At 30.4% G+C, this 15,503-nt stretch overlaps 1 protein-coding gene across 1 annotated transcript in view; it reads left to right on the top strand.

Annotated features, from left to right (window-relative positions):
- Positions 1–15,503, top strand: part of LOC142329238 (uncharacterized) — a 114,274-nt gene that overhangs the window by 57,464 nt on the left and 41,307 nt on the right. Inside the window, exons 10-14 of the mRNA XM_075373646.1 lie at positions 5,289–5,538; positions 6,389–6,544; positions 9,979–10,063; positions 13,596–13,738; positions 15,153–15,302. Coding sequence (XP_075229761.1) covers positions 5,289–5,538; positions 6,389–6,544; positions 9,979–10,063; positions 13,596–13,738; positions 15,153–15,302 — 784 coding nt within the window. The remainder of the gene's footprint in view (positions 1–5,288; positions 5,539–6,388; positions 6,545–9,978; positions 10,064–13,595; positions 13,739–15,152; positions 15,303–15,503) is intronic.

The raw sequence follows: 15,503 nt of genomic DNA, 5'->3' as shown, positions 1-15,503 counted from the left end.
TATTTAGTCCTACTGCACATCATCAAAACCAGAGAAGAAGAAATCAAGAATAAAGATGGACAGAACAATCCAAGAAAAGAACAATTTAGCTACAAAGAAACTACGAGATGAAAAGAAATTCCTACCCATACAAGGCACTTATAACCATCTGAATTCATCCATTCCAACTTCAATCCCTCTTTTTTTCTTTTTAGCCTCCATAACCACCATAAGGTATTACTTCAGAGGATGAATGAGGACGATATGTATGAATGTAACTAAAATGTAGTCTTGTACAATCTCAGGTCGACCATTCCTGCTCTCTTCAGTGGTTGAATATCTCATGTCTAAAATAATTTTGAATCCTAACAGGTGAATGAACACATTAACTTGTTTCAGTATTGCTTCTCTAACTTTAATTAATATTAAGCAAAGAGCTGGATCTAGAGAAGAATGATGGTGGACTTGATGCAAGGGTCCTTCTTCAGGGCAGATAATCTTATGATGATGATGACAGCTTTATTTGCATTTAAAAACCTTTAGATCTGCCTTTTTGAGATTAATTTTCATGTTTTATTTTCCTTAAAGGTAGTGTACATTTCAAGCAAGCCTTTTTGCAAGATTTTTTCACATTCTACAATGATCATTATCTAATAAACAAATTTATAATATAGACTCTTTCTTCATTGATCATAAACTGCTTGTGAATTTTCTTCATATTCATTCATGATACCATTGTTGTACATGTTCAACAAAGGTGGTGGAAAGTTGCATTTTTTCTAACCCCTTCCTATATTCAAGTCTCTTGTAGTTGCCACATATATTACATCTCTTGTTATAACTTTATATTGTACTTCTTGTACAACTTTTTTCATTATGTATCTTTCTCTAAAATAAAATGTAGCATTTTAAAAAAATTCAAGTTTTAAACATTAGCAAAAGCTTTTTCTAAGTCCCAGATCCAATAAACAAGTTTTTGTGTCAAATGTTTTGTGAATAATGAATTATTTACCAGAATGACTAAAACTCTGATAAAAACATAGTATTTCCACAATAATAATGGAAAAATTTCCATTTACCAAAATGGTTCCATTTTTAAAAAATTTAATTTTGGTATTTAGCATTTTTTTAAATTATAACAGATTATAGTTGATTATTCACTAAGGTTGATTTAATTATTTTATAAATACATAATTTATCAAAGAAAGCAATCTAATCTAACTTAAACAGACTGCAAGTGCTGGAAAGAAAGTATAATATTGTTTTAAAGAGAAGTTTTCATCTGAAAAAAGAAGATGGAAAGAATCTGATTTTCTGAAAAAACTTTTCAATAATTAAAAAATAAAATATTCTAATAGTTTATCTGGTACATAGACTATTATGTTGTGTTTTTATCACTGAATGTCATCAGATTACAACTTTGATGTAATTTATTGGCTATGTAATTACATGGATTACAGTAGTGGTGAGGGGGGTGGATTAAGAAAGGAATATTAAAGTCCAGAGTTTTCAAAGTATTAGAAAATTTCTTTGATTAGAGAATTACATGAATTTTTTTTATATTGACATCATGTCATTCAGGTTGGACAGTCTTTTTCAGGATATACAAATTATAAATCATTGATTTTCTTATTCTAAATTTTAATTTTAGAAGTAACAATGGCAGTTTTACATAATAAAAATCATATCTCTTTAACTGCGATCTTTGTTCAACTTCTAAGTAGTAAATGACTTCTTAAACAAGTCCACAGAAGACATTTTTGTTGGAGTCTGGTGGATTTTACAAGTAACTGAATTCAGTTCCTCAGGAAGAAGGATAAAAGAATAAGGGAAATATGATGAGAGGGTAAAATCAACCCCCATAGAGAATTAATGAAATGTACAATCTTTCACAGAATTCCATATATTTTGGCAGTTCAAATAAATGGGATAAATAAAATGCAGCCTATTTAAAGCCTTGAAAAAACAGTGTACAAAGCAGATATTGGTACATTAGAGGAAGCATTTCATCTGCTTTATAAATGCAAAAACACAATTATGTATTTTGAAATGTAATGATTTTTGTAAATCACATATACATCTCCAACATATCTACTGTTATTACATTAATTTATAATTCAATGTAAAAGTTTTATACCCTCTTTAATGTTGTTTATATTTTTTGAAATTGTTTATAAAACTTATGTGTAGTTGTTTTGGGGGTCCCATTAAATCCCTCCTCTTTTGTTGTAGTATATTAGGTGTCTTACTCAAATGGTTGTAGGTACCTGCCATGTGATATTATTCATTCTTTAGACAAAAATACTCAGACAAAATAACATAGCCATCCGCTGTCAGGAATACCATTGTCAGCTCCTCACACCAGCTTACTAGGAAAAGTGAGATATAAAGAAGTTTTCTCCAAGTTATACAAGTTAGTAGCTTTTTTCACCAAGTTATACAGTTGCATGTCAATACACCAAGCCGATTAAAATGCAGGTAATATTTAGTTTTATAAATCAACCTCACTTTTTTCATGGGTCACTTTTGAATCAAAAAACTTGACAATGGAATTGTGTGTAAAACAACAAACTTATATGAAACAACTCCTGCTTGTTTAAAACAAGATACTGTATACATTATATACAGTCTTCATCAGTAGCAAACTTAAGTTGTAATTAAATATAATTCTGATTTTTATCAAAATTTCTTTTGTGGTTTAAATTTTATATATTTATATGTTTTTTGTATTGCGATAAAGTAAAATTTGGTCCAGAAGAATAAAGTAAATTATCCCAGTAAACAATGAACAGAGAAGATTCCTGTGAATTGCTCCTTCCTTTTCCCTCATCTTCCCTTTATTTTTCATTCCTTCTTCCTTTCACAAGTGTCACAAGAATTGGTTCCATCTCTGACTCGTGATGGGACATTCTGGTAGCCAGCAGGACAGCTGCTTCATTATTAGTTGTGGTGGTCCTTTGTGCCTGTGTAACTGTTCAAAGACTAAATTTTTCTATTTTTTAAGGACTTGCACAACAGCCAAACTATTCGATGATTTGCCTAATGGTTTATGCCAGGCCTACTCTTCCAGTTCCTAATCAGTCAATAAATCAAAAAATAAAATTTTGATTTGGAATCTTTATGTTAAGTTTCTACTACTTTTTCAGTTGTCTGAGGGTAATACTAACTCGATAACAGATATATTACTTCATACAAACAAAATCCACATTTTCATTCTTAACTCATCCACATGATCATACTCCTATAATTCCATAGTACAACTTATAGTAATAAAAATCAAATAAAAAAAAAAGGCTCTTTGCAAGTGAATTTCAATAAATTCTTTTAATTTATACAGTTTTTTTTCATATTGAAAATCTGATGTTTACTTTTTATTCTGCTTGTGACTAATGCACATCAGATGTGCATTTGTAAATATTCCAGTACCAGAACATTTCATTTTTTACTATAACAGACACCAAGAATATGGTGCAGAGCCACAGGTAGCTGGCTACAATGTTATGAAAAATGCATATTCATTTCAATGTTTACGTTGATCAGAAGCAAAACTTATCAGTTTATGTCAAATGTTTAACTTTTTTGTGAATTACATTTTTAGCAAATTATTAGTCGTCATTTACCAACAGATAACCAAAAGAAAAGACCATTTTGTGAGATCGGTTTTTATAACTTAGTTTGTATTTTTTAATGACTTATAACTGGTTAATAATACATCAATAAAAATAATAGTTCGATGAGGGTCAGGAATGACACCGAACAATTTTAATATCTACAAAAAAAATTTAATACATAAACATTCATTACTTGAATTTGTCACATACTATTTAAAGAAGTGATAATATCTTCCATTAACAAATATAAAAACAATGAATTAATGTTAAAATAAGACTAAGTTAAAACAAATTTTACGTTAAAAGACAATTTTTTTATTTCTCCAAAAAACAAAACTGTAACAGTACTCCGGTGCTACTGCTCTGTGATGCACATATACTCATAATGATACATTTTTCATCATACATGAAAAATTGACACTAGTTTTACATAAGAGAATATATTATTGGAAAAACTCAGGCTGGCTAGGCTCTGTAGATTGTTTATTGTTAATGGTTCTAGGTTACAAGCTTAGCTATTCAATTTACCACTGGATACCAGGTCTTATATCTTACCATAGAAGAGAAAACTCATAGAAAAAAAAATACTTTATATAAAAATTGTTTTGTATTATTAATTTTAATAATTGTCTATCTAAAAAATGTTACTAAAATTTATAAAATCTCAGAATGTAAATTAAAAAAAAAATTGCCTGTGCCTGAAGTGGAAGGTACACACTTATAAAATTTAGAAAGGTTCTGAAAGTTATATAAAAATTAATTTATTTTAATTTTCGCTTTTCAATATTTGGGTGAAAAATAACAAAAAAAATACTAAAAGACGAATAGGTTTAATTTTTGTCCTCTTACTAAAAAAAAAAATGTATCCTTAGTGAGTTTATATCATAAATAAATTTTTGGTCAAGCGGGAGCAGTTCGCTCATTAACATAACGAGTGAAGAAGTTCATTGCATATTAGTAGTTATTTACAAGTATAATTTAAATTATACATACAGCAGTTTAAAACCTGTACCCATCTATTTACGAAAATTGTGGCACAATAAAATTAATAGCTGATATTTTGAAAATAGTTTACCTTAATTTAATTAATTAATTTAATGTTAATTAAATAATTAGCATATTAATTATCTATCATTAAAGATATTGCTTTAGTTAGCGAATTAAAATATTACATCATAAAAAATTATACTTAAAATTTAAATTAGCTTTACCCAAAAGATTCAAATTTCAATGGAAATAGTGATAAAAGAATAATTTTGTAGTGGCCCTGTGGTTCTTGAGTTTAAGAAGAAAAGGATTCTCTTCTTAATCTACACTAGTTTCAAGTAAGAAGAAATATTTCTTTGCTTACAAAAACGGCTTAACTATAACTAATTTTTTAATTTTAATCTATTTATTAAAATAGACAATTGTATCAAGATTAAAAGATAACTATTGCAATATAAGGCTAAACTCAGACATAATAATAGAAAACATTCTTATACTGTAACATAACCTTTTTTTCTTTAGAATATTTGAAAAGAAGATAGGATCATTTATTGAGTCATTTACAAGCTGAAGCTTGAGCAGCTTCAGAAATAGTTCACCAAATTTTGTCTTACTTAAAAAGATTTTAGTTAATTACAAATGGTTTAATATTAAAGAAAACACCTTGATTGTTTCTATTGGTAATTTTAAAAATAAAATATATTTTTTCAGTTTTCATGAGAGCGGAATCTATGATTTGCCAGCTTTTATAAATAAAATTCAGGACAGAACCAAGGCTTCTCAAATTATATACATTGGACACAGTATGGGCACAACAGTATTTTTAGTGATGGCTTCTCAGAGACCAGAATATGCCAAGAAAATTAAATTAGCAGTATTGTTAGCACCAGTTTGTTTTATAACACCACCGATTCGATCTTCAATATTCAACTGGATTTATGAGCATATATCTTTTCTTGTGGTACGTAAATATTTTTAATCAAAATAAAATGCATTCAAATGTTGAGAGTTTAAAAAAGGTCATTTTAAGATGAACTGAACCAAATTTTAAATATTATTATGAAAATTCCGTACTCTTAAGCAAAATATTTTCAGCTGCGCATATGCAACTTTTACTAATGACTAGCAATGCTGTTGTTATACTGTGACTTAAGTTGAAGTATTTTCTTCTATTTCTTCACTCAGGGAAGACACCATACCTCACCCCATCTCATATACTTGTCTTTGTCATCTGAAAAATTTGTTAATAATAACTGCGCCAATTGGCCAGCTAGTTGGTATACAGAAATTAGGTATAGATAGCATTATCTTCAGTAAAATAGTCCTTAAATCACATCTCCTGAGTAACTACTCATGAAGAGACTATAAAAAAAATATAAACGTCATGAAATTTTCATTATGCTGAATTGTGAAATTTCAAAACTTTAAATAAGACTATTACATTAGCCAACTTAAAATGCAAAATGAAGAAATTAAATTTTTATACATTATGAATTAATGAGATTAAGGCAGAATATAGTCAAGTAACTGACAATAAAAAAAAAAACTATGTATAACTTACTAGCCTGGAGTTGATGATTATTAATTTTATAAGTTGCTTCTTTGAGGAGAAAAATAACAGCCCTCTATCCATCTTATTCTGGGCAGCTGATGGATACAATTATCTCAATAATATTACTTAGGAATTTTGCTTCAGCTGATGCTAACATTAAGAAAGTCAAATCATTATTTGCACCCATGATAAATCAATCATCAAAACATCATATATTTGGTGGGTCTATTTTTAATGTATGCTATCATCTTTTTTTCAGAATTTTTATGTTTTAAGAAATCAGTATATAATTTTTCCACAAAGAAATAAATTACAAAGGATTGTACAAAATATATGTAGTAATAAGAATACCATTGATTTATGTCTTTTAATTGGAGATGATTTGTTCGGAGAAAACAGAGATAATCTAGACAAGGTAAGTAACCAAAACAATAATAAATAAGATATATGATTATTTTTTTTTTAAATCGTATTTATTTCGTGTAAGTTTTTAAATTGTTTTTGTTTTGTGAATATCTTATTTTTTGTGATCTTTACGTTACAATGATATGTTACTTTAGGATATTTCTTCCTTAATGGAATATCTTCAGAAGTACAGTAAATGTAGTCATTTGCACTTAAATATTCTATTCATCAGATCCACATTTATCTTAATTCATTCTAAACTATATTGATACCATAAGATGAAAAACAATGAACTGTTAAGGCATCAAACCTGTGAAAAAGTCTTTGCATGTAGAGCTTCAACAGGTGGTGAAGTAACCGTAATAGTTAAAATTGCAATATTGAACATTGCTTGACCAAAAGACATACATATGATATTTATATAATTTAGTTCTAATTAAATCTATTTCCTGGCTTAAGAAAGATAAAGTGTAACACAAAATTTATAAAAAATGAAAGTAGCAACAACAAATCACATTAAATAAAGTTTAATATAACCTATAATCATAATAAGTGTGTTTCTTAAAAAAATATCTGTAATCTACCTAATTACACTGATAAACATAATTTTTGTTTCCTAACATGCGATACATGATTTTAATCTGTTTTTTGATGCTGAAAACGAATATGAACTCAGAATCTTTCTATCACCCACCGTTTAATTGTAATTAAAGGATTTTTTAATTTTTTTTTTCTGTTAGGTCATTTTTTATTGTTTAACTTTGCTAACATAATTTGTAAGCAATAAATAAACAATACTATACAAAAAATTAAATTATATCATAGTCACATATTATGACAACATATCTAATACTGAAGAGTGAGCCTTCATGTACAAGATTAATCATGTCTGTGCAGGTCAAAACATGTAGCTGAAAACACAGCTGTTTTGTTTGTATTAAGCACTGGATTTAGGAATGAATTAATTTTGTTCAGTCTTATTGCTGTCTTAAGTTTGTTAACAGTGCAGCATCATAATGCCTTAAAGTTGTTAAATAATGTGGATGCTTTTTGTTATGTATCTGTTGAGTTACTAAGTACATGTGTTTTCTTTGCAATTGGGACAGCTGAGCTAGGTATAAACATTATGTTATCAAAGAGTGAAAGAAATGAGACAACTTAACTCCAAATGGGTGGGAATTCATTTCAACTAATTCTTCATTGTTATTAACTTTCACTTTTTTTTTGTCTTCAGTCATTTGACTGGTTTGATGCAGTGTTTATAATCTATCAATCGCTTCCTCACCAGCACTGCTCCTGCTTTCTTTGGTACCATGACTATAACACTTTTTTTGAAGTCTGACGGAAATCCCCTTTTCCATAAATATTACACACCAGTGTTTATAATCTATCAATCGCTTCCTCACCTGCACTGCGCAGTAATTCTACAGGTACTCCGTCTATTCCAGGAGCCTTTCTGCAATTCAAATCTTTTAATGCTCTCTTAAATTCAAATCTCTATTGTTTCTCCCATTCCATCCAACTTCCTTTTCTTCCGCTATAACACAATTTTCTAATTCATTTCCTCCATATAACTCTTCAATATATTCCACCCACATATCGACTTTACCTTTCGTATTATAAATTGGTGTACCATCTTTGTTTAACACATTATTTTAATGTCTAACAACATTAAAATACAAGTTATGGTAAATTAAAGTTGACCTCTTTATTAGTGCAAGGTACAAGTATGATAATGTGTGAATAATTAAATTAGTGACTGTGATTCAGATTTAGACAAGGAAATATGACCTAACATTTTCCTAAAAATGATGTTATGTAATAAAAACACATGAATAAACTAGAGTAAAAAGTTCCCTGTTTTAATTAATTCTTTTTTAAAGCTGGTATTATATAAATATATTCAAATTAAAATCAACTTCTTATCAACAAACAATAAAATCATAGTTTTAGCACTTTTATCTATCATACCGTTCTCAGGAAATACCATTATATTTTTATTTATAATTTATACTAATTATATTTTTATTTACTAATAAATGCCAACAGCATGCAGAAAATCTTACCAAATGTTGTTTAACTCAGTATATGGGAAACAGTATATTTAATGTGGTTTTGGCTAAAATTTTATTATATCTTATTTTACATCCTTTAGTTTCTATGATACACCTTCTTGACGTGTTCCATGAATTAGAAATTATCATACCATAACATACAGATTATTGAATCTGCATGTTCATTTTCCTCTAATTTACAGACTGAAAATTCATAAAATTTGTTGCTGAAAGATTGAAAGTGAATTATAAGTATTTTTGAAGTGTATGTTATCAGTTATCTGCTCCATGTATTTTGTGATCTGTCTTTCTTCACAGTTTTTATACTCCAAAATCCTTCAATTATCAAATTAACTCTATGGTACATTCAATTTTCATTAATGACCCATCATTCACGTTTATATATATATATACTAACATTTCCCCATCTCACTTTGCCACAACGTTTTTTTAATAGCACGTGAAAGTAATTGCTCTGTTACTAGGTCTTCAACTTTGTTTCACCAAATACTGTTTTTTTCTTTGTGAGTAGGAACGCAGAGACTAAAAAAAATCATTGCATACAGAAAGAGTGGCCAAATTAAAAGCATTAACTCCAAGGAAAAATTATGTTGTTAATGCACCACTTGTTAATTCAGAAAAGTTTATTTACCCCCACTACACATAAAGCTAGTGCTTAAGAAAAACTTTGTGAAAGCACCAATAAATGTGGGCTTCAATTTTGTTTACTTAAAAAATAAGTTTCCAAAGATTAGTGAATCAAAATTCAAAGAAAGAACCACCTCAAATTAGACATTTATTTAAATATGTCAACTTTGATGGTACATAAATGAAGTGGAGAAAGGTGAATGGAAGTCTTATAAGAAACTTCTTAGAAAACCATAAAACAAAATATTACAAAGAAATAGTGAATGATATTTTAAAATCTTACAAAATCATGGGATGCAACTTGTCACTGAAGATTTATTTCTTGGACACACACTTGAATTTCTTCCAACCAAATTTAGAAGTAGTCAGTGAACGAAATGGTGAATGAATCCATTAGGCTATTTCGGAATGGATAAGCGGTACTAGGGTAAGCGAGGTTCAAGCATGCTGTTGAACAAACTATTGTTGGACCCTATACAAGATATTGTAGAAAATCAAGCATTACTACTTTCTAGGTAAGATTATATTATATTAAGAGTGCATTTTAAATACATAATGTAAAATTAGAATACTTGTCTCTAAAATCCTTCTGCGATAGAAAAATTCTGAAATTATATTTGAATTCAGCATGTAAAATGCTCTTAGATTCACCCAATTTCATTTCTGGGACAAAAAATAAATCAAATTTTGTATACCAGTGATTATTTATTATTTTGACAATATTTCTTTCTTTTTTTTCTAGAAAATGATTCCTTTTTATTTTCGTGCAATGCTATCAGGAACATCAGTGAAAACAGGGGTACATCTTTCTCAACTAATCAAAACAGGTATAAAGTAAACAATCATGAATTTACATACCAAGAAATATAAAATATCTTTATTTACTATAATTAATTAAGTATAATGGTTTTTTTATTTTTTTTTTTTAATAATGATATAATTTCATTAACTTTAAGAAAAATTAGGAAAATTAAATGGAATGTTAAAATATATAAGTAAGCAAATAAACAAGTACCTGGATTTGAAAAAATTATTCTACAGTAAAATTTCAAGATTTGTTACTCATGTCAACTGTATCTTCCTATCCCCATGACCAAAATGTTATCAATTCCCATATTTAGAGAAGTCACCATACAAAATTTTGTAAAAATATGTTAATTCAGTCTGAAGATATCAAAATAACAAGATGACAGCTGATGTAAAAAAAAAAAGAAGGTTTATTATCCTCACACCCCTGAGTGAGATTTCCCAATTACATAACCAAAGGTACATACCAATAATGGAATCATCTAATTAATATGATTGAGTTCATTAATGACAAACAAGTAAAAAGGCTCTTTTCTTCTTCTACCTTTTGGGGGGATTTGAATAAGACCAAATACCATCAGAAATTATCTTAGCTACCTAAGAGGCATTAAATTATGTGAAAATATCTACCTCCATTTAAGTAAAATTTTGTAGCAGGGGTCCTGTAGGATCCGATCTCCCTGCACCTGACTGATTGATTAAAATAATGACATCATTCCCCATGTACAGAAATCATCCTACCAATTTCACCCAAATCCATATCCATCCAATTTAGAAATATCATGCAAACAATTGGATATACATACACACATGCAACATACATTTATCAGTAAATTAGATATTAGTACTATCTAATGAGTATTTCAATTCAGTTCTTTTATTTGATTTAGATACAGTGGAATATAATACTTTGCATAATACAAAGCATTTTAAATATTTGTGGTAAAAACAATTCTTGTTGCAACATTAAATAACCTATTCTTGACTGATAGATCTTTTAATTAAATTATCATGTATAATTATAATTAAATACTTACTACTATTATTTTGTTTAAATGTTGTGCATATGAAATGAAAAAAAATTATAACTTAAGAATGTTATATGTGTACGTGAAGCATACACAGTAGGCAGTAGGAAGACGTCGACTGCGGGTCTCCTTTGCCCCTGAGGATCAGCACAAGACGCGTGGTCTTCCATCTTGCAGTAAAGGTCCTAGCCTTCGGACAATGTTCGCCTCCCGGATGGCGAGTTGCAGCTAAACGGCCCTTCAAAAACATCATAGTGGTTTTCTCCGCACTGAAAACCATCTTATGCTGAAGAGTCCACAACCGCAAAACCCTACATGCCTGTGCCGCTCTAAGCTCGATCTCAGCACGCTAATTACCCTCAACCAGCAGCAGCCCATCGTCGGCATAAGCCACGACGCGACAGCCACCAGGCAAGCGCAGCCGCATGAGAAAGTCAAACTCGATGGTCCAGACGAGTGGACCTAATACACTGCCCTGCGGACATCCTTTAGACAGGGTTTTTCCTACTTGCGAACTGCCGTCACGAAGTACGACAGTTCTGTCGCTGAAATAACTCGAGAGAGTCCTAATTTCTTCCTGCGTGCAACCACGCTTCTGCAATTGGAACAAGGCAGAGGGCCACCACAAGTTATTAAATGCCCCGGATATGTCCAAAAAGACACCGAGTACATACTTGCACTCGCTGCCCGAAGCCAGATTCAGGACCCTAATAATCGCATCCTCTGTACTCTTACCGGGTCTAAACCCATACTGGTCGTCCATCAGCATGTGATTTAAAGTGAGCCTACTATTAATGCGGAGGTAAAGAAACTTTTCGAAAAGTTTTCCAACAACTGGTAAGAGCGTCAGTGGACGGTAAGAAGAACTAACGGTGGGGTCCTTGTCGCCACCCTTGAATAATAGCTTCAAAATTCCTCGCTTCCAGCAAGCCGGGAAATACCCGGCAAACAAACACCTATTGAATACCCTAGTCAACGGGCCAAGAATAACGGGCAGGGTGCGAACAAGGAGCTCCACCGTGATACCATCAAATCCGGTGGCTTTGTTCCTAGCAAGGCTACAGATTACCTGGCGGACTTCCGCCTCAGTAATCTCCAAAGACACAGAGTCCGTAGTGAAACTTACAACCGCCGCTCGAACTCTCCGGTGATACGAGGTCTCACCAACCTCAGTATCATCGGGGAGCAGATCGTCCATCAGAAGAGATAGAACCCGATCTTTCTCAACAACAACGCCGTCCTGGGTCGAGAGAGTCGACAGAAGATTGTCCTTTTTGTGTTTATGACCAAGCACACGATAAACAACTCCCCAAGGGTCTTTATTCTCTTGCTCTTGGACAAAAGAGCGCCAGGAATCTCGTTTAGAAGTCCTAATACTATGAAAATACTCGTTCCTTTTCCGACGATACTCCGCAATTTATATAGTACCACCTGAGATATAGTGTATAGTGCATATATATATATATATATATATATATATATATATATACACGAGGTCTGTAAATAAAGTAATGACGCTAGTTTTATTTGGCAGCCAAAATAGCAATACTGTAAAGTTATCAGTAAACATATGGTTATATGAACAGCTGATTTATATTAGGTATTAATATTTTTAGTCTTCTGTTGCCACGTGAAACGTAAACAAACTTTTCGTGAAACGAGTTTTTGTTGTGCGTTACACAAACGAGTGATACTAATTATGAGCAACGTTGTACAATCAAGTTTTGTGATAGACTCGGTGAGAATACTTCTGAAACGTTTTTCAAAATTGAAAAGGGCGTATGTACTTGACGCTCTGTCACGAGCCCACGTATTTAGGTGGTTTAAAGCATTTTCAGAAGGCCGGGAATCAGTTGCGGACAGTCCACGCCCTGGAAGACCCGTTAACGTCAAAAAGTAACGGCAATGTTGAGCGAAACAGAGACTTGATACAGCACGACCGGCAACTACCTGTCAGAATGATTGCAGAGCAATTGAATTTGAACCATACCACAGTAAAAAGTGAGCAAATCAAAACCATGCTAATCTCTTTCTTCGATATTAATGGCATTGTCCGTAAGTAGTTTTTGCCTACACGTAAGATTGCAAATGAAAATTTTTACCGAGAAATTCTTGAAAGACCGCAGAAAAGAGTCGCCCGCGTCAGACGTGCCATCAAAGACAACTGGATGCTGTATCATGACAATCCACCTTGTCACACTGCACACAATAATGAGTTTTTGGCAAAGAAAAACATTCCAGAAGTTCCTCAACTACCTTATTCACCTGACTTGAGTCCCTGCAAGCTTTTCCTGTTCCTGACTTTAAAAAGCACCTCAAAGGACGCCATTTTGGAACAGTAGAAAACTTTAAAAGAAATGTAACCAACCATCTGAAAGATATTCCGGTTTCTGAGTTCAATGTATAACTACATTGTAAATAAAACGTTTTTCTGAACCAGTCACATTACTTTATTTACAGACCTCGTGCATAGGTGTTGATGTTATTTGATAATAATGATTCATGAAATTTTATTTATTTACAGAAAAATTTCAACTGTATGATTATGGTTCATTAAAAAATCAAAAGATATATGGAAGTTACACACCACCAACATATAAAATTGAACAAATTCAAACACCAGTAGCATTATTATATGGAAACAATGATGCTATAGTAAAAAAGAAAGTAAATATTTTATTATATTAATATTATTATTAGTATTGAAATTATCATTCATTAATATTATTCAGTTTAATTTTGAATGAGTAGAGATAGCGTACAATGTTCTGGGTTTTAGACAAAAAGGGATACATTACAAGGTTACCTAATAATAATTTTAAGGCAGCAATTAGTTGTGTAATCATATTTTACAAAAATTTCAGAAAAGGAGAAAAATTAGCTGTTCTATATTTGAATAAAATTGAATTCAAGAATAATAGCAGAGATAATTTAAGAATTGAATTCAATCACATCAATGTTGTTAATTGATTAAAAATTAAAAACGTAATTTTTTTATACTGTTTTAAAAACATTTTATTAAAATTAAGAAAATATTACACATGGCTGCATAAAGTTACCTTTAAAAAAAGGATTTGTTTATTTATTTCATGATATTAAGACATAGCAGTAACCAAATGTTACTGCTCTGTCTTAATTGTTATCAGTGACCTATAACAATTTGTAGCTCCTAATTTAGGTCTGCCTACTCTGGTCTTGTAGTAATAAATGTCCATATTACACCACCTCAAGTAATGGAAATACCAATGACAGGTTGCTAATTGCTAAGGGCAGTAATGTCACTGCATAGATAATTCAGAGAAAAAATATCCTACAAGTGATATCACACTCAAATTGACTGTGTGGTATGATCATTCTTGTATTTTGGCTGGGCTTGACATTTAAGTGCCAGCAAATAATATATTAATTTAAGGGAATTATCTATAGTTACGTTAAGTGATGGTAGTTAGGGTTAAATTAAAGGATTTATACCCTTACCCTCCTTTTTTATACCTGACAAGTCAAATCCTAAAATTTGGTAGAACAACGACCAACAGTTTTCTCATTATCAGCCTTTTTGATTTAATGACATATCATTCTTTATTGTTAGTGTTATATGATCACAACCATCACGTTATCATGAAGGGCTGGCAAAAGAGATTAAATTACAGAGCACAGAAGAGCATACATAGCTAAGATGACATATTTACTTATGAGTCTGTCACTGAAGAAACGTGCGTGAGGTTCCTCTTTCTGAAATTATTCCATTAAAACAATCAAATTAAGGAAGTATGTCACATTTTTGTAATGGAAATAAAATTTGTTTAGTAATATTGGCTTCTTGACCTATTTATAGTTCTTTATATAATTTTGTCTTTATATAATGATGACTAACACTGATTGTTTATGCAAAATATCCTAACTAAATGATATAATTGCTAGGTGTTTGAGTACTAGCAATAAATCTGGTTAATAACAAAATAATAATGATAATAATAAGCAATTTTATTTAAAAATTTAGAATTTTTCTTTAGATTTTAGTTACATTTTGCATAAATTTATACCCTTTATGTAACTGACAGTTGATTCATTTTAATTTCAGGAAGTGATAAAATTAGAAAAAACACTACCAAATTTGGTTATGAGTTATGAAGTAACTGATCCAAAATTCAATCATGTTGATTTCATATCTGGAAATAATGCTGTGGAATTAGTTTATGACAAAATACTTCAGCTTCTTAAATCATATAATTAATAGCATTTTAAACATAATTAATTATTATTAGCAAATTATTTCATATCAATCACATAACATTCTTTCAATAAAACGATTATAAATAAATTATTTTTGAGTTTAAATTGCTTTTTTTTGTTTTGTTTTTAAACACCTTAAAAGATATACCTGTACTTTCCTTTTTATTTTACTTATTTATTATATTTATTTCAACAAATT

This window comes from Lycorma delicatula, chromosome 8, assembly GCF_047948215.1.
Source record: "Lycorma delicatula isolate Av1 chromosome 8, ASM4794821v1, whole genome shotgun sequence".
In the NCBI taxonomy this organism is placed as follows: domain Eukaryota; kingdom Metazoa; phylum Arthropoda; class Insecta; order Hemiptera; family Fulgoridae; genus Lycorma; species Lycorma delicatula.
Note: the sequence above shows the minus strand (reverse complement) of the source record. Positions and strands in the feature narration are given on the sequence as shown.